General features: G+C 41.3%; 1 protein-coding gene across 1 annotated transcript in view; it reads left to right on the forward strand.

The window, feature by feature from the left end:
• The first annotated feature begins 381 nt into the window (after positions 1–381).
• Positions 382–21,251, forward strand: part of aatka (apoptosis-associated tyrosine kinase a) — a 189,423-nt gene continuing 168,553 nt past the window's right edge. The window contains exons 1-2 of the mRNA XM_034190789.1: positions 382–552; positions 653–776. Coding sequence (XP_034046680.1) covers positions 695–776 — 82 coding nt within the window. The 5' untranslated portion in view covers positions 382–552; positions 653–694. The remainder of the gene's footprint in view (positions 553–652; positions 777–21,251) is intronic.

Here is a 21,251-nt window from a genome sequence, read left to right on the forward strand (position 1 = left end):
TCACTGATTAACGGCTGCAAAGAAAACCTGCACCCTCATGGCTCTTTCTGGAACAGGTTGCCTACCCCTGTTCTAAAGTATCATATTTTTATCAGATTAAAAGCGCACCTCCACGAATGCCTTGGTCAAGGTTTCCACGGGCCGCCAAATTAATACGGAAATTCCTACCGTTTAGGCTCTACAAAATTAAAAATGTAATAAACTCATGCTTTTGTGATGGGTTTTATTTTGAAGGTTAACAACGGGAAATACTTTATTGACTGTATCGGACTTGGCGCAGTGCTGCGGGTTGCCGCTCGGCTGACTGACGCGAATTTGTTCAAAACGAAACAGCAGCTCGAGGCAAAGCGGCGTTTCTGTGCAGAACGAGGATTTATTAGAGGGAGCGAGAGAGGAACACGTTTTAAAGGTTTCGAAACGGTGTGACAAAATCCGTCACGTGAAAGAAAGCACGACACGGGATGTTGTTAAGTAAAATGGAAATGACCGTCAACATCTGGCTCCAAACCTTCTCCAACTGAAGCTGGACAATTTCTGAACAGGCACGCCAAGGTGTGATGGACCAATAAAGAAAGAAAGAAAGAAAGAACCAACACTATTTGAATCTTAAATGCACCCAAGGCCATAATTTATTCTTGAATCTTTTCTCTAGGCTGTTGCCGTGTTCTGCAGGAGGAGAAGAAGGAGGAGGAGGATGGTCTTTGCTCTTCATGCTATTGCCATGTCTTCAGCGTTTTTCAATCCCAGTTTTGCCTTCAGCTCTCACTTTGATACCGGTAAGGGTCGCATGCACAATTGATTCAAGTGTTGGTTGATGTATTTTCTGCAAGTCTTCAAGTGATATTTTTCTTTTTTTTTTCTTCTTTTTTTAATCTGCTGTTTGATGTTAAAGTAAACACTCTGGATTGGTGTCATAACACTGTATGCAAAAGTACAGCAGTATTAGAATTGCTAAAGCATTAATATAATTACATCTGCAACATTACACCTTTCACATTATAGCATGAAGGGTTCAAAGAGGTTGCAACTGCAGTAAATTTGCATTTAATAATTCCTCCAGCTGAGGATGCACACACACACACACACACATACATATATATGCAAAGGTGCATGGTTGGTTTTCCTGAATGCAGTGTTAAATCATGGGATCAGGTTGTTTGGATCTTGGTGCAGGAGAATCCAGGTGCTGCTGCAGTATTGTGCGACCGCGCAGCAGTAAATGCATGGATGGCTGTGTAGAATTAGAGCGGAATAAATAAATGTCTCCAAGTGTAAACAGGACTGAGAGCGTCCCTGCACTGGTCGCAGTGTGCTGAGCATACAAATGACAACGCAACCTCAGGTTTCAGCCTGAACCTGTGCTCCCTCGTGAGCCATGCACCTTCTTTTCTTGTGCATCTGCAAATTCCACTTTTGGATAATATGCTTTATATTTATTGTTCGTCAGTCATAACATGCATCATAAAGGGATACCACCTAATGTTATGTATTTGCCGCAACCATTTTGTTGCTGTGCATCTGGAGATGTGTGGAACTTAAGCACCCGAGAAAGGCACGTGAGGATTTGAGTGTACATTTGCATCTTCAGGCCTGATGCGTTATCGGGTGTTGACATTTACATATTTTTTATGTAAATCTGCAAGTGTAGTGGTGATGCTGATATCTTGAAATGAGCAGCGTTTCTGCAACTCAACTCCAAGGATGGAGGGCTTTGTTCTTGTTTTTAATGCATAACTTTGACAGAAAACAGGTTGACCATTCCATTCAGAATTTTTAGGATATGTAGTTTTTTTTAATTAATTTTTGGACATTGTTGTGGGCATGTAGCATCTGGTGATTATTACCAGGATTGGTGTATTTGCTGGGTAGGTAGTCACAACGACCCTTTTGGTTTGGAGTAATATGGTCAAAGGTAAAGGTCAGTGGAAGAGCGGAAAGCTTTGATGGTCCCTCATGAGGCAAACCCTGAAGAAGAAAAAGTAGCAGTGCCTTTGAATGGCCAGTTGAAACTGGTTCCAGAAAGTAGCAGGTTCCCAGAGAAGCCCATGTTAAAATGTCCAACTTTAGAACATATTTAGAACCTGTTAGAAAAAATGTTGTTGGTCTCTATAGCTTGTTTTCCCATCCATGGCAACTGCACTGGGATGAATTTTCTTCTTTGTTCTTAGTTTAACATGTTTTAAACCATAAAGTTATGCATAATTAGCAGCATGGTCGCTTTGAGTGACAGTTCACTGAGCCGAGAGTTCAGACCCAGAGCGCTGCATTTGGTCAGAGCCGTTGGCTGTGGCTGCTAGCTGCTGTGGCGGACTGTCTGTCCTTTGAGAATTTTATTACAAATAACTGAGTAATGGCACAGTTTGTTGTGTAGTTAATTCTCCTGACAGGCCATCTAAGATGTCTGTGCTGTAGTATTCGCACTGAGTGAAATTTTCACGTTATTCAATGTTGTATGCTAACAGCATTAGCACTTAACAGCTATCGGTTGCCTGATCTGTTAAGACCAGTTAATTCACCATTACTGAAGAGATACGTCAGGCATAATTTTGATGCCCACACTAAAGTACTTGACAATAAAGCCCAGCCATATTGATGCTATTTTAGCAGATAAGAAAACTTTTATTTTACTGAATAAACAATGCTTAAAACATTTGATTTGTTGGAAATGATATCATTATGTAGTTTGTCCAGCAGAGGAGGCTCCAACAGCTTTGTTTACAATGCTGTCAAAGATGGCTCTGACCCCCCACCACCCCTTGGTCACATTAGCTACAAGAGGCAGAGGCAGAGTGACCAAAATGGATGAAAAAAGTCTACTTTATTCAAATGCTAAACAATTAACACAACTGCCAATCCAAATGAAGGCAGTGCGACAACAGTGTGAAATACATTGGTTGACTGTTGGTTACAGTTTTTGTAATTCATAACAAAGTTAACGTTTAAGCTGTAAAACATCAATCCTTAATTACATTTCTTTTTGATAGAAAAATGTTAAAAACCATTCCAGTTTTAGATATAAATTGTCAGCTGTATCGTATCACAAAATCTTTACTCCTTAAAATCAGTATTGATCCTCATATTCTCATAGATCCTCATAGTGTAGGATCATTTGTAATTTTGTGTATTTATTTATTTATTTTTGGTAAAAGCAAAAACTCACTTGATTTTGAAAGAAGATATAGCTTTCAAAAAAAATTAGGGTGCCATTTTTTTCTTCACATTCTAAGGGTCTGAAATCCAAGACGACATCCAAAATGGCTCCCGTTTAGCAGTAAGGCAATATCTTTGCTAATACACAAAGATATAATTACAAACAAAGTATCTAAATGTAGGTTTTCTGACACAAGGAAACCAATGGAATCATCAAATTACGTAATTACATTACGTAATTAACAGGATATAAAAGGGTTGAGTTCTTCTTAAAACTCTTGAGGTATAAGGTTCTTTAAACATTCTGGACTCACACGCCATTCCAACTCATTATAGAAACTGCATAATTTATTACCACCCTTACTCCTTAATGTCAGTATTGGCCCCGAAAAATCCATATTGTTCAGGCTGTATTTGTGAGCACCATAACTTTTATTGTTCATGCGTGTCCATTCAATTTCTATACCCACTTATCCCAGTTAATGGTCATGGGGAGGTGAGGCCTATCCCAGTAGACATTGGGTTAGAGGCGGGGTACACACTGGATAGACTGCCAGTCTGTCACAGGGTCACATATAGACAGACACATTCACACCTGCGGCCAAATTAAAGTTTCCAGTGCATCCAACCTGCATGTGTTTGGAAATGGGAGCAAGCCAGGGCACCCGGAGGGAAACCACACAAACATGGTTAGAACATGCTCCCACAGGAAGGACCAGGTGGGAAACGAGCATAGGACTTTCTTGCCGTGGGGCAACAGTGCTAACCACTAAGCCTGATCAGAATCAAACTCAACATGTATGTTGGTTGCCCAACTTTGGGGCGACCAGCCATTTCTGCACATATTCTAACAACATGTTGTTGTCCTGATGTGTCTGATATGTGTAACTTACCAATATTTAATGCGGTCTGAGCGTGATGTGAGCGCTCTTTGATGTTCACTTTTCTATTTTACAATTCGCCTTTTGAAGATTTCTTTTCATAATGCGAAAGTTATTTGCTCTCGTAGATCATGCTGTACTGTCGGCTGCACTCTGATTTGATAGTCTTATGACAAAATATTTTCTCTGTGGGAGCTGTGTAGTAGCTGCAGAGTAGGTTGGTTCTATGCAGTGTAGTGTGACAAAGAGATCAGAGGAGTTAAATCTTTTAATTTGAAGCAGCATAACTAAATAACAGGTGAATTATAGGTAAATGGTTGCTACCCGCAGGTCTTTAGTGGCCTCTCCTAATGTAATTTTCTAAGTATTTTCTTCCTGGATGAGATTGTGTTGCAAAATATCTTCTTATCTCAGGTACATTAAAGCTCATGGATAGACTCGGCAGGTGTATTGGTTTGCCTTGGTTGGAGTTTGAGCAGATAACTATTGTGCATGTACAATAGCTTGGATATACCTACATGGATGATTTCCTACAGAGTAATCATTCAGTTGTGCAGCTCATTTTTTTTTGGATGCTGGGATCTGGATCGAGTCTGGTGTCCTCTCCTCCTGTCGTAATGATAAACAATTTCCATAAGCGAGCACCTTGCTAGAAGTCCAATACCTTCCAAATAATTGGACTGAGAATCAGTGTTGCCTAGGCGACAGAAGGGGGAGTGTGAAGACGAGCCAATCGGGTGAGGATGGAGAACAGCTGCGAGTGCTGAAAGAAGAGGGACAAGCGCGGGGAGGAAGAGTGTGCTGGCTTTGTCAAATTTAAGACCTGCAGAGTCTTTCATCAGGAATGAAACTGAGGAATGCATTTGTGACGTAAACGGAATCTGTTCGACAGATCAGACAGCAGGTGAAGATATTAAAATGTGAAGGGAAGGCCAACATTTCCAGAATAGGAACCTTTTGCACGTGAGTGTTGATCAGGCTTCAAATGCATTCGTAAATATAATTTTATTTGCATTTTCTCCTTTTGCCAGTGCCTTCATTTAGAAGTGTTGTATCCTCTATTAGCCATCAGTTTATTTATTTATGTGTTTGCCCAGCAGTTTTCTACTTCGAATTGATAACCTATGAATAACAGCAGTGCCTGACATATGAGAAACATGGACCCTGAGAATGTTTGGATATTCTCTTAATAAATGACTGAAACACTAAACCAGAGTTTTGGCAATTCATTGTTTGTTGTCAAGGAATTGGCTCATCCAATAATCCATCAATCTATTGTGTCATCTTAAGCACACACACGCACACACACACACACACACATGGCTTTATTTGCGAAGAGCCCATGTAGAGAGTGCTACATTTCGTGCTTTCCAAACCTTTGCGTATTGAGTGAGGAAACATTTTGTGGGTAATTTACTCCGAACAGTTGTGCACATGACAACGAGTGGTAACATGGTACAGACTGCAGTATGTAAATGAGGATTTTGCGTGTGTTGATTGTATAATAACATGATTTTGGAAAGCTGTGGTTTATCAGCAGCCCTCCAGCTTTGGTAACCATTTGGTATGTTAACCATAAATATAGGGCCCACGATAAAACCATAGGTCCCAGAATAAAATCATCTTATTGTTATTATTGTAACTAACACAACAGAAGCGTCAAAGAAAGAACATCCCGTCACTGTGAGCTTTTCCTCACAGTGTAGGATCATTTGTAATTTCGTGTATTTTTTATTTTTTTTATTTATTTATTTTTTTGGTAAAAGCAAAAACTCACTTGATTTTGAAAGAAGATATAGCTTTTAAAAAAAATTAGGGTACCATTTTTTCTTCACATTCTAAGGATCTGAAATCCCAAAATGGCCCCCGTTTAGCAATAATGCAATATCTTTGTGAATACACAAGATATAATTACAAACAAAGTATGTAAATGCAGGTTTTCTGACACAAGTAAACCAATGGAATCATCAGATTACGTAACATTATGTAATTAACAGGATATAAAAGGGTTGAGTTCTTCTAACAAGTATTGAGGTTGAAAGTTCTAAAAAACATTCTGGGCTCACACACCATTGCAACTCATTACAGAAACTGCATAATTTATTACCACCCTTGAAAAATGACAGCTACCTGTTTTATAAACACTACCCAATCTAGAGGTCATGGATCCCCACAGGCAACGTGCTAGTAGTTTGTATACAAAGACTCTGCCATGTTGGTTAATATATGGATTCCAAGCAATGTTATAGTTGCTGTGGGTACTTGTTTCCTGGAAATTCAAAGAAAATATATCTTTGTATGCATACAGTTGTATGCAAATGTTTGGGCACCCCTGATGATTTCCATGATTTTACTTTATAAATCATTGGTTGTTTGGATCAGCAATTGCAGTTAAATATATAGCAGACAAACACAGTGATATTTGAGAAGTGAAATGACGTTTGTAGGATTTACAGAAAGTGGCAGGTGCATAAATTTGGGCACCACAACAGAAAAAAATACATCACTATTTAGTTGATCCTTCTTTTGCAGAAATAACAGCCTCTAAATGCTTCCTATAGCTTCCAATGAGAATCTGGATTCTGGGTGAATGTATTTTGGACCTTATGTCCAAATAACTCAATTTTAGTTTCATCAGTCCACAGCACCTTATTCCAAAATGAAGCTGGCTTGTCCAAATGTGCTTTAGCATACCTCAAGTGACTGTGTTTGTGGCGTGTACGCAGAAAAGGCTTCCTCTGCATTACAGCATCATACAGTATCTCTTTGTGCAAAATGTGCTGTATAGTTGAATGATGCACTATGAACCTCACTATGTTCCTCACAGTGGAAACTGACAGCTGAAATCTCTGAGACAGCTTTTTGTATCCTTCCCCTAAACCATGATGTTGAACAGTCTTTGGTTTTACATTATTTGAGAGTTGTTTAGAGGCTCCCATGTTGACACTCATTAGAAGAGATGCAAAGAGGGAAAACATTAAATACCCTTTCTCATGATTGGATTCACCTGTGTAAGGAGGTCAAGGGTCAATGACCTGACCAAACCAATTTTGTGTTCCAATAATTAGTGCTAAATGTATTCAAATCAATAAAATGACAAGGGTGCCCAAATTTATGCACCTGCCCAATTTAGTTTAAATAATTATTGCACACTTTCTGTAAATACTCGAAACTTCATTTCCCTTCTCAAATATCAGTGTGTTTGTCTGCTATATGATATCTTAAACTGAAATTTCTGATTCAGACAAACAATGATTTATAAAGGAAAATTATGAAAATGATCAGGGGTGCCCAAACCTTTGCATACAACTGTATGTACACCAAATGTTTAAACCTTAACCTAATGCGGAAAGACTGCGTCCAACAACTTCATCCAAACATCAGTTTTGGGCTCACCATGTTTAATTCATGATGCAATCTGTCTGAAACTTCACAAAATAAAAAGATTAGTTGTCACAGAGAAGTTGTTTTCTATGTGGGAATCTCTAGATACAGTTTTACAAGGAACAGATGCTGAAAATAAATATTGGAACCAGATTTCTATCAATTGTAATGTCACATTTATGCTGTTTTTTTGTATTATGGAAGCCATCTTGGATTTCAGGGCATTAGAAAGTGAAAAAAAAAAAAATCACACCTTATTTTTTATGTTTACATCATACTCTAACAGAATCAGGTTTTGCTTTTCCAAAAAAAAAAAAAAAAAAAAAAACCCACAAATTTTTATTTCATGACAAATGAGCCTACACTATCTGTGCTTGACAGAACCAAAGTTTGATTTGTTTCAGAGCAATGTGTTTCACAGTTATGTTCCTCTATCACTGGTCAGCATGCTAACATCTCTGTAAGAAGTCTTGTAAATCACCTCAGAGGTATTATCTGGTTACAAAAGCAGCATTTCAAAAGTGCTTGTTTCTTGCTAACCTTTACAAACTATAAGCAAAAAAACTTGGAGATACACTAAAATGTACTTTGTGCTCAGCATGGATGAGCACAGAACTATAGTTCACCTGTTACTTAACAAAACAAGCGCAAAAACCGTTAACTTTTTAAATATGCCCGACATTTACAAGTTTTTTTTTTCTGCCTACAAAGAGGTGGCGGCATCTCTGCTGTTGCAACAGCAGTTTGACAAGCACAAGAAGTGAACACCCAGGTTTGAAATGTGCAATAAACAGTAGCAGTCAGAACTTGCTAAATTCCCTTTTGATATTGATAATTATTATCACTTTACCAAGGTGTTGTTAGGCCGGTATCGTAGATTTACGTCAAGGCTGCCTGGCTATACCGGCCCACTGTGCGTAAACAAATGACGTCATAGCGCGCAGCCCAAGAACTGTCCGCAGAGGGAAAAAAAAAACTGTCCGCAGAGGAAAAGATAAAAAGGCGATTGTGTGTTGATCCCAATATGGATATTCCAGATGATTTTCTCATGGATAGTATGACAATGAACAGCAGCCAAAGCAGCCAGCTTGATGAGGACGCAGTGCCGAATTTGGAGAGCAGCGCGCGCCAGCTAGCCGACACGACAAAAGTTAAAGTGAGCCAACTTTTTATGTACGCGTTACGTGTTGTGTATCTCAGTAAAGTGACAATAATGCAAATAACATGCATTTGTCATGCGGTATGCATTTTCTGAGTCCCTCCGTCCATGCCGTTGCCCGCAATGACAGATATTCACCCTTGTCTAACTCGGGCAAATATCTGTCATTTTGGGCGACTGGGCGTGAACGTCGGGCCTCTGAAAATGCATACCGCCTCCCAAAAGCATGTTATTGTATTATTATTATCACTTTACCGGGGCGTTGCTGGGCCGGTATCGTAGCTTTACATCGACGCTACCTGGCTATACCTGCCCGCTGTGCGTAAACAAATGACGTCATAGCATGCAGCCCAAGAACTGTCCACAGAGGGAAAAAAAAAAATGTCCGCAGAGGAAAAGATAAAAAAGCGATAAGTGTGTGTTGGTCCCAATATGGATATTCCAGATGATTTTCTCATGGATAGTATAACAATGAACAGCAGCCAAAGCAGCCAGCTTGATGAGGACGCACTGGCTAAATTGGAGAGCAGCGCGCGCCAGTGGAATATTCAACAACTGTTCAAAAATCATGAAGAAGGAGTCTGCGGGGTGAGACTTCTGAAGGGATTTAGTGTGGAATTGAAACAATGTTCCAGTATGAGATGGTTAAAAATGCTGTATAAAAATAGGATTTTCAAAAGGTATGAGGATGAAGGGGTATGGCCAATCACCAGGTGTTTTAGGGGCAAATGTCTAGTTATTTATTTATTTTTGTTGTTGTTTTACTTATTTATTTTGTTGTTGTTGTTGTTGTTTTGGTTATTTCTACTTAATTCTTTTCTTTCCTTGCTTTGGCTAGCTTTGCTAGTCTTTTTAGTGGAGTTTCTGTGTATTATGTTTATATGGTACATGTGGATTTATATGTGGGACTATAATGTGCTGATGGATGAATGTATTTGACTGTATGTGTATGTTTCTATGTATTAATGCATATATCATGTATAAGTGTAGCGGCTGTACTCTGCATTGTGTTATGACCGCCCATTCGCTGCCCTACATATGCACAGCAACACCTGCTGGCCTCCGTTACATAAGTTAATTATGTTATTTACTTAAGGACAAGGGGTGGGAATAAGTTTTACTTCCTCTCACTCCTTTTCCAATATCCATTGTGGTTTTCTTTCTATTTTATATTATTATTGTTACTTATTTTTCTGCCTTGATATTCAAAATAAACATTTCAAAAAAACAAACAACAGCTGCATCGATGTTGAAAACCCATGTAGGTCTCCATTTTTCCCACACAGAAAATTGATCAGAAATCAATAAGGGCATCAATATAGAATTTGACTGATAAGCAAAATCGATCAAAACATCAGTTCCCAACACCAACATCGGTTCCCATCCGTAGTTTCAACAGAAATTCCATCATCCACAGCCATGTGTGTGACCTCACATGTACACACAGAAATAGCGACAGGGTCATCCATTTGAAAAAATACAGCCTGTCAGGCAAAAATAAGTTTGTGGTGAGTTTAGCCATAACATTGTATAAACCTTCTGAAGGGACAGAGAGACAGACTGTACATCTGATGACTTCTCTGGCCATAGCTTGGGCTTCTTTTGGCAATTACAATGAGCGCCTTTCTTATCACTGCTTCAGCACCATGGAGAGCACAGTGCCATCCACAGCAGGTGTCCCTGAATGCACAAACAACAAAAACTAAATAAACTATTTTGACAATTAGTCAGTCCTTTGTCATTCAGCAAGGAAAAATAACAGGGGTGTAACACTTAATCAATAGTGCGAGTTGGCAACATAAGCTCCTCAAATGTGCAGCAAGGTCTCGAGCGTTTATTCATTTCAGAAGTTAAATTTTGGTGAAAATAAGATGGGCTGACAGCCAAAAATCAACTTAAGCCTGGGTCCCACTGAATAATGAAGGATGAATAATGAGCCACGCATGGGTGTGTAGTGATTATTCGAAGAATGACCCACATTTTCATCTATTTACAGTTGTGTCTCTTGCCCTTATGGGCGACTTACTTATTCAAATTTTTCATGAAAAAAAAAGTATGTCTACGTTAAACAATGAATGTTACTGCAAAGCATCAAATCAAATCTTGAATTTCATAGTTGCCCGTGTATCTAGATGGGCGGTTCTACAGTAACACAATTACGACAACAAAATATTGCCATATTTTATCTTATGATTAAAGATTTCCTTTGATTACACCGATACATATCATATTATTCACAACTGCAAGTTGTGCTTGTCAGGAGAAATTCTCTTGTTCTGTACATTGTTCAGATCTTAAAATTCAAGAACCGTAAAACTCTGTCAAAAAAAATTCTATAGATTAATACTGAGAGGTCAAAGCTCTGTATGCCAAAAAAAAAAAAAAAAAAAATGCATTTCTGATATTAAGAAATGCCTTTTTTTTTTACTGAATTGTGTGGTTTCCATGTAGGAAATGTACAAGAAGTCCTGAAATGCTCACATCGCCCACTAGATAGAGTCAAAAGCTCCTCAAATGTGTTGCAAGGTCTTGACTGCCTATTAGGGCTGTGAATGCACAGTAGGCTATGCATTCACAGCCCTAATAATAATAATAACATCTCGTGTGAGCGAACCACGGAAATGTCGAGCTGATGGGCAGGCGTGCATGATGCTGCTGCTACAGTTCGTAGACGCGGGAACAAAGTGCGAGCAGCTGCGCGATGTGTAACCACATCGCGCAGCTGCTGTGAAAATAAAAAATACAAGCCACCCACGGGATTTGAACCTGCACTTTCCAAAAGCTCTGACTGCCAGTCAGAAACATTACCACTGAGCTACCATCGCTGTCCTGAGAAAGGTGCGGGAAAATGCCTGATATCAAGGAGGACATGGACGTATTTAAAAAAATAAAACCACACAACATATAAAAACATAGCATTTTACTGAATCCCTCTTATCAAGCGGGTAGTACAAGTATGATCTGTCTGATTCTCTGTAGATGACCCATGGTCATAGACGTACAGTCATGAATGAGAAGCAGTGCGCTCTTATCATGTCCACATCTGCTGGTGGCGTGTTCAGCCGGCCCTCCACACGTGTTCTGCCCAACACGTGTGTCTTGTGGACGGCGCGCTGCAGGACAGACACTGTGTCATGTGGAACAGAGCTCATGTAGTGGCGTGGCATTCACATCGCCTGTGTTATGGTCTGACAGTCTGGATCACCTGGGGTAGCTGTCAATGTGCACAGCCCATTGCAACAGCAATCTATGTTTTATGTATGTCCATGTGATGACAGCAAGCAGACACACGCGTGTTACAGTGGACAGTTGATACTGTACGTGTTCCCCAGCCGTGCCGTCCAGAACCACAGATCTCCGCAGCTGCTCCTGTTGGTGGCCACACCCCCCTGTCAGTTCAGCGCACACACCAACGTGTCACTGTGTCTGTTTGCAAAGCCACACTCATGGGGCACTTAGACAAATTTCACATCCACCTCAACAGTGACTGTTGTCGTGTTAATAGTGCGAATGGCCACACATTTTCTAAGTGCCAAGCGAGCGGTGTTAGATGTGTGTGCGTGTCACCTGGAATTTGTCCAACACCTGCCGCGAGAGGGTTCGATGGGCTCTCACAGTGCACACTCTGTCTGTTAGCCACTGGTGTGTACAAATAGTTGTAGCAACAGGTGTATGATGCATTAGAGGCAGCTACGATTTTACATGCATTGCATACTATTCCTGCTTCATGCGCACTTCATGTGCAATTCGACCAAATTTGCGCTATGTGTGAATGCTGCTTATTTTCAATTTCCTCTCAACAAGCTATGCCCTTCCTCAAAATCGGTACCCCCTTCCATCCTGATGTCCTTGTCTTTTAGCCTTTAGATCAGTCCACAGTAAGGTGGTTGGTGGCTTGTTGGAGTTGCTGGTATCTTCAGCTGTTGACGTGTCTGCCCTCTGCTTGAAGAGGTTCTATTCCCTAGAGTTCATTCCCATTGACTGGATGACTGTAAACTGCTGACTGTTTGATTATTCGTAGCTCTGTGTGTAACATCAAGCACTTTACTTACATAATCCTACCTCTAGGGGAGACTGAAATATGAATGAATGAAGTGGATTTGCCCAGTGAAGGGGAACGATTTCTGTCTCTTCTGAGTGCCCACTCTGTTATCATGTGAGGAATTGGGGTGGCAGCATTCATTGGCTCATGTTTCTGTTTGCATTCTTTTAATAGCTGAATTCATGCAGTATTTAATATGTCACCAAGCAACCTGTGTTACTTGTTAACATGGTTGTATTTAATTGACAGAGCCGCATAGCAACAGTTCTACAAGTGCCGTGTTCTTCACTTATCTAAGAGAAAAGGGAGGAAAGTAAATGCCATGCCAACACATTTCTCGTTTTCAGGAGGAGAGGTTGGTAATCGGGGCGAGAAATGCAACCTATCAGAGAGCACAAGAAGAAATATGCAAAGAGAGGTGGCAAGTGCATAGCAACAGCGAGTAGTCCAAAATATTGAAGCAATAGTCTAGAATATAGGGAACTCATTTGGTCAAGTTATCTCTCTGATCGTCCATCTTTCAGTGTAGCAGCATTCAAACACCCCTCTCCTGAAACACGTAGAGTGGGTAGATCACAGCGATAAGGAGATGGCTACAAATGCCGTATGTAGACCTGGGTTTGATTCCCAGTCACACTACCTGTCTCTGCCCTTGTCTGGGGAAGTAACTTGTGTTGGACAAGCATTGGAGCCACAGACTCTCATCTGGTTCATGCTATGAAATCCAGGTTTAAAGACGGGCACCAGTGGGCCTTAGGGTTTGTGTAGAATGAAATCCTTCTTAAGCCAATCTCCCACTGCAGATTTTTGACACATGGTTGGCTAAGTCTGTGATGCAAAAACCCAAATTGGGGCCAGAAATGGGAGAAATAGGTCTTAAGTAGCAAAGGTTGCGTTGCAGGTCATTGCGAGCTATCTGGAAGGTTTTAACATTCATTTCAATTTAATTCAATTTATTTCATTTATACAGTGCCAAATCACACCAAAGTTGCCTCAAGGCGATTCACACAAGTAAGGTCTATGCTTACCAACCCCTAGAACAAGCACACAGGCAACAGTGTTAAGGAAAAACTCCCTCTGATAATTTGAGGAAGAAACCTTAAGCAGACCAGACTCAAAGGGGTGACCCTGTGCATGGGCCACGCTCCCGACACAATTGACAGTACAAATATACAGGAACTTTTGTGAGTCCATGTTGGTGCACAGGACGGGAGGCCTGCAGAAGAAGACACCCACTCCCATCTCTGATGAAGAAACCTCAAGCAGACAAGACTCAAAGAGGTAAAGAAGACACCCATTCCCATCTCTGAATGGAGCCACACCTCAAACAGAGAGAAAAAACAGAATCAGGCAGCAGAAAGAAAACAGAGTAAAATTTGTCGGCATTAAGCAGCAAGAAAAACAGAAGAAATACTTAGGTGATCGCCGGCCACTTGCCCTAAGCTTCACTAAAAGACCCAGACTTTAGATAAAGTTGAGGCCATGACCCGCTCTGTTTACTAATAAAATTTATTCAAGAGGGTAGAAAGCATAGTAACATACTATGCCAGTATGCTAGCCATACGAAAGGGAAAATAAGTGCATCTTAAGTCTGGACTTGAAAATCTCTACAGAATCTGACTGTTTTATTGGCGCAGGGAGATCATTCCACAAAGCAGGTGCACAATAAGAGACCCGCAGACTTTTTATTCACCCTAGGGACACAAAGTAGTCCTGCACCCTGAGAACGCAGAGCCCGGGTCGGTTCGTAGGGTTTAAGTAAGTCACCTAAGTAGGGAAGTGCTCCTCTTTGAATAATTTTATAGGGTAGTAACAGAACCTTAAAATCTGATCTCACAGGAACAGGAAGCCAGTGAAGAGATGCCAAAATGGGTGTAATGTGGTCAAACTTTCTGTTTCCATTCAAAAAACTGTGATGTGGGGGCACATTTTGATACAAAATAAAGTGAATAGTTGAATGTAATTTGTGCCGATATAGGATAATATGTGGCAAAAAAATCATGGCATGCAAGTGATACATTCACAGATCAAGCTAGATGGCTAGATGGCTGGAGCATGCTTAGCGTGAAATTTTGTAAGAAACTAGAGCATCGCCTTGTCTACTGTTCATCTCACTCTATTGTTACAGACCAGACCATACACACCATGCATCTGACTTTAGATTAGATTAGATTAGATAGATCTTCATTAATCCCTTGGGAAGACTCAGGGAAATTGAGGTGGCAGCAACATTGGACAGTAGCACACAGACTAAGAGCACACAGAGTATCAAAAGTAGATGTAAAAAAATGATTTGCAGAAAGTAAATACAAATATAAATACCAGAACTACTGCCTTACTGGCTGCAACTGTTCCTGTTACTTCCTGTTACTCCTCCTCCCCTCAAGTGAGGAGTTGTACAGTCTTATGGCATGAGGGAGAAAGGAGTTTTTCAGCGTTTTGGTCCTACACTTGGGAGGAGCAGTCTTTGGCTGAACAGGCTCCTCTGGTTGCTGATGATGGTGTGCAGAGGGGACAATCTGTGACTGAATGTTATGGAGTTATGGGTAAAAGCAGCAAGAATGGTGACAAAGGTCATTTTCAGTTTGTACAGGGGTCAAAAGTGAAAGTTGCTCCATTAATTTTGCGCCAGCTGTATTTGTGCTGAATTTGATGCTTGTATCACCATTTCAAGGATTGTTTCAGTTATCTGCTGCAGTAATAAGCCAACAGAGAATGAACCAGCTGCTGTCTGTTAGCTTAAACGTGTATATAAGGCAACCCGAATTAAAGGTGAAGTGCTGCTTTAAACAACCTGGACCTCATTTCTGGTATAAAATATGATCGTTTACTCACCAATATAAGTTTGGTGTGATCAGAAGTCCATAGTTCAAACAGCGTGTGCAGTTCAGATCTGAGACAAACATTTTTCTTCTTCTACTAAGGTGGATTAGAACTTTTTGTGGTACACAGCACTATTGGACAGGAGGAACCTAGCAGTCAATGTGACTCACTAATTTCAAAATGCAGGTCTTTCAACCAGACATGTGGTGCCGTGACATGTCAATCATCTGTGTCCAATCCGATTTCAGGGGAGTCCAGTGAAACCCCCGGCCTCCGCTGTAGCTCCACCCATGCCAGGAAGTGTTCAACATTCAACATTTCCTGTTTCATTGTGACTGAAAATTTGGCACTTCCTGTTTGAGTGTGAGCTTGCCACTGAGTTCCCGTGAGATTCCATGGGATCTCGTCTGTCAATCCAGGAAGTGTTTGACATTTAAACATTTCCTGTTTTGCTGTGGATTTGAGATTTGGTACTTCCTGTTTAGGATACCCTGTACCATGAGCGAGCTTCACGATGCTTCGCTCCAATAAAAGGAGCATCCCCAAAAGGCTCAGTCCTTCACAAGCGAAGATGAGGCGAGGATCACCACTTTGTGAACAACTGCATGAAAAAATAGTCCAACAGTTTAAGAACAATGTTTCTCAACATTCAGTTGCAAGGAATTTAGGGATTCCATCATCTCCAATCCATAATGTAATTCAGAAAATCTGGAGAACTTTCTACATGAAAGCTGCAAGGCCGAAAACCAACATTGAATGCCCATGACCTTTGATCCCTCAGGTGGCACTGCATTAAAAACTTACATCATTGTGTAAAGGATCTTACTGCATAGGCTCAGGAACACTTCAGAAAACCATAGTCAGTTAACATAGTTTGTCACTACATCTGCAAGTGCAAGTTAAAACTCTACCATGCAAAGCGAAAGCCATACATCAACAACATCCTGAAATTCCGCCACCTTGTCTCGGCCCGAGCTCATTTGAAATGGACAGACGCAAAGTGGAAAAGTGTGCTGTGGTTTGATGGGTCCACATTTCAAATTGTTTTTGGAAATCATGGATGTTGTGTCCTCCGGAAAAAAAGAGGAAAAATACCATCCAGATTGTTACCAGCACAAAGTTCAAAAGCCAGCATCTGTGATGGGATGGGTGTGTGTTAGTGCCCATGGCATGGGCAACTTACACATCTGTGATGGCACCATCAGTGCTGAAAGGTACATCCAGGTTTTGGAGCAACACATGCTACCATCCAAGCAACGTCTTTTTCAGGGACGTCCCTGCTTATTTCAGCAAGATAATGCCAAGCCACATTCTGCATGTGCTACAACAACATGGCTTCGTAGTAAAAGAGTGCGGGTACTAGACTGGCCTGCCTGCAGTCCAGACCTGTCGCCCATTGAAAATGTGTGGCGCATTATGAAGCACAAAATACGACAACGTTCAACAACTGAAGTCGTACATCAAGCAAGAATGGAAAAGAATTCCACCTACAAAGCTTCAACAGTTAGTGTCCTCAGTTCCCAAATGCTTATTGAGTGTTGTTAGAAGGAAAGGTGATGTAACACAGTGGTAAACATACTACTGTTGCAGGCATCCATTTCAAAATGAGCAAATATTTGCACAAAACAACAACATTTGAACATTAAATATCTTGTCTTTGTGGTGTATTCAGTTGAATATAGGTTGAAGAGGATTTGCAAATCACTGTATTCTGTTTGTATTTACATTTTATACAACGTCCCAACTTCATTGGAATTGGGGTTGTGTGTACAGTGTTGATTATTTATTTATTTATTTATTTATTGAGTAAACAGTGGGTGATTTCACTGCAGCAGGATAAATTTGAACACATTGTGTATATATATATGTGTGTGTGTGTGTGTGTGTGTGTGTTCTCAGTGCATTCAAGGACTCATCATTTACTGACCTCTTTAAATCTCCACTGAAAACACAATATAGATGCACAATCTCATGAAAAGCATGTTACACATTTCAGCAGAAGACAGTTTTGAGATGTTTACCGATACTTTTAAATATTACATATTAAATATATGCATAGTTTAGCTTTGTGGAAAGGTCTTGTTATAACTGGATACTAAAGACTAGACTGTACAATGTACCATTCAGTGACCCGCAGTTGTGAATCTCGTGCCAATCTTGCGGTCTGTGACTCACACGAGAGGTCAGTTTCAGTAGAGTTCCGGTTTAGGGCACAATGTAAACAATTGTCGTGAAGTGTGGACAACAGGACAACATTGGGGCATGGCATAAGTTCATCACAGGTGCTACACCTCCTCTAGATAACCCTCTCAACTTGGGAGGATGTGTCATCATCATAATCGCCTGTGAATTCGCTGGATCAATGCCATCCACGTCCTCGTAATTCATTGTTTACATGCGCTGTGAGACACCAGAACTCTGCTGGCACTGCTGTGCATTCTGAGAAGTGCAGGGGGCCACCAAGGGCATTATGGGAAACAGTCAAGTCCCGAATTGTGCACATGCCCAGAAGCTCTTGTGTCATGTGCGGTGTTCAAATTTGGTTGAAGTCTGCCCTGATCTACTGAATAATAGATTGAAACACAACTTTAGACTGCATTTGTCATAAACTGGACCAGAGTTCCTCATTTTTGGAATCAGAACTGCAATAGGATCCAAAAACCGGCAATGGGAGACCATGCTTACTGCTGAAACAACCAACAGTGGCCATAGTGGTGATCAGGACCATACGATTAAGCCCCTTTCACACTCGAGTTGTGGATGCAACCTAGTGCTGAGATGATGTAGCTCTACGCCACAACAGCGCGAGGAACGCAAAGGACGAAGCGAATCGGACGCCAAAAATTAAACATGTTTAATTTTCTCTGCATCGTGCACAGGACTCAGAAAGGAAGTAGTTTCAATGCAAGTCCAGGCAACGTGACGATAATCAACGTGATTGGAAGCCACACCCCCACAACACAACATTACCTAACGCCAATTTATGATTCCTGTTGTGTTCTATTGTTCCCGAAGTATAAGCCATGCAGGATTGTTGACACAAACCCTTTATACCATGTACACAATGCAGTAAAACTACATTGCACATGTGAACAATTAAAAGAAAAAAAATGCTCAGATTGCAGCCTGACTGCAGCTCATTGCGCTCACCTTGTCAAGTTCTCTCCAATTGTGTAAAAGTCCATAAATACACCCCCATCACACACACACTGCCTCCGGTGTTACCATTGCGGGGTGCGGATGTGGGACCCACAGAGAATCCAAGTCATTAAAAAGACACAAACCTCTCTCAGTGGCTACGGAGCTCTGCGGCTGTGGTTACTGAGATCCTGCAGTACTCCGGATTTTTCCACAAGAAGTCTATCCTTGCAGGCTGCCGGAGCGCTCCGCATCAAAACAGTGAGCGTAGTCTCTGGACCTGTTGCCGGAGTTGGCTGCAGCTCCATACAGCAGACAGGGGGGCGGTGTGAGTGGCCTGCTGCTGCATTTACCAAGCCTGCAGGCTCGGTAAACGCATCGGAGGCAGTGAGAGCAAGGCCTTAGTCCTGCTCACAGACTGACTGCCAGAGACAGGACATGTCCACATCCAGTATAAACTCTGGACATCTCCATGTCCAGTCACAGACGGTTCGCACGTGCACGCAATGCGCACGAACACACGAAAGCCGGCTGCAGCTCCCGGTCACGAGAACAAAAATAAACTATAACCTGCAGCACAGCACAAGCAGTGTTGCCACAGTTACTTTGAAAAAGTAATCCAATCACTGATTACTGATTACTCCTTGAAAAAGTAACTAAGTTAGATTACTAGTTACTTTTTTAGTTACTTTCCCCAGCTGTCGACAACAACCCTCTGCCACCGCAACATGACAATGATACCTGTTTTGCCAAAACTTGCTTTATAGTCACCCTTTCTTGACTTCAATGAAAATAAATACTTGTTTTATAAAAAGTAAAATAAAGACCTCTTGCTTGATCTCATATTTAACTGTTGACAGCACTGTAACAGTAAAACTTGCAATTTCTAGCCTACATTGTTTATAAATGTAACTATTAAATTCTTTCTAACATTTAAATTCTCTCTAAACATTTTACTTGTCGAAATTATTATTATAAGTAGTATTAGTAGATGTAGTAAAAAAAAGGCTTCAAAACTGGACCTTTAATCTAGGGGTGTTGTGGGGGGGGCACATCCTTGCCCCACGCCCCCATTCCATCTGGATTTGCCCCTGCTTTGGTGGTTGAGCACAAAGAATGGATAACATTTATTCATGCAGAAAACATGACCAGATTTAAATGGACTGCATTTATATAGCGCTTTTCCATCTGCATCAGACGCTCAAAGCGCTTTACAATAATGCCTCACATTCACCCCGATGTCAGGGTGCTGCCATACAAGGCGCTTACTACACACCGGGAGCAATAGGGGATTAAAGACCTTGCCCAAGGGCCCTTAGTGATTTTCCAGTCAGGCAGGGATTTGAACCCAGGATCTTCTGGTCTCAAGCCCAACACCTTAACCACTAGACCATCACCTCCCCTATCACAGGTTTACCATATTTACAGGTAAGAAAGTTTTATTGCGTTTTCACATCATGTAGTCCTCAGAGAGTTTAGGTACATTTGAGTGGAAAATAGTGTTAATTGTTGACGCGTCGCGGAGGATCAGCTGTTTTTAATGACCAGATACGGAGCGGCTCAGCTCAGAATTCTAAATAAAGGAGGAAAAAACATAAAAATGTCTTTGTAAAGCTCAGTGCAGGTGTGCTGTTGTCACCGTGCTTTAAGAGGTGAGGACGAGCTGCTGCAGAAAACCGTGGATGAAAAGCTCACAGCTCGCTTAAAGTGGGCAGTTCAGTTGAACCCCAACCTCCTGCCCACGGACCAAGTTTAATGCTGCTATCGACCCACAATGCAAAAATAATAGTAACGCACAGTGACTTGGAGAAGTAACTTTAATCTGATTACTGATTTGGAAAGATTAACGCGTTAGATTACTCGTTACTAAAAAAAGTGGTTAGATTAGAGTAACGCGTACCGGCATCACTGAGCACAAGACATAGAAACTAGAAGAGAAATCAGAGTGCACACAGACTGGCTGCAGCAGAGTCTGTCTGTAGCTTCTCCTCTGCGTCCTCACCTCCTCTCTGCCCCCTGCTGCACGCACCTGACGTAGACATTCCTGCGTTGTCATGATGCTGCATGCAGCAACTCAAAGCAGGCCTGTTGTGAAAGGGGCTTTAGGAACAAGACTCCATAAATCACATGACTGAACAAGCCCAGGCATGTCCCATTGTGCCAATATTATTATTTCAACAAAGCTAAATATGCAGTAGTTTTTCAGAGTTAATGATGCAAAAAGAATGCAAAAGATTCAACAGAATCTGACATTCTCACATCCACCGGGCGGGTGTGTATTCCATAAATGAGCACCATAAGAAAAGGCTGTACATCCTGCCGACTTCCTCTTAACCTTAGGAACACAGAGTAAGCCTAAATCCTGAGACTGCTGAGCACAAGGTCGTGTATAGGGTGGGAGTCATGGGCCTTTCACACCGGAGGCATCAGCCGCGTCGGAGGTGTCACAAATCAGTCTAAAAAGCAGTTCAATGAGACATGTCGCTTTTTTAGACACGTCAGAAGCGTCGCATCAAAAGCCGAGCTTAAGCGACGCCTCTGACGGGAGCGCGCATTGCCGGTGGATGCCAGGCAGCAACCCAATCCAACTTTCGCCGCTCTGAGCTGTGACGTAGCTTTGCGCTGTCCAATAGAAAAGATGTGTCAGGCCAAAACACGGAAGACTAGTGGCAGA

Source organism: Thalassophryne amazonica, chromosome 16 (genome assembly GCF_902500255.1).
Source record: "Thalassophryne amazonica chromosome 16, fThaAma1.1, whole genome shotgun sequence".
NCBI lineage: Eukaryota > Metazoa > Chordata > Actinopteri > Batrachoidiformes > Batrachoididae > Thalassophryne > Thalassophryne amazonica.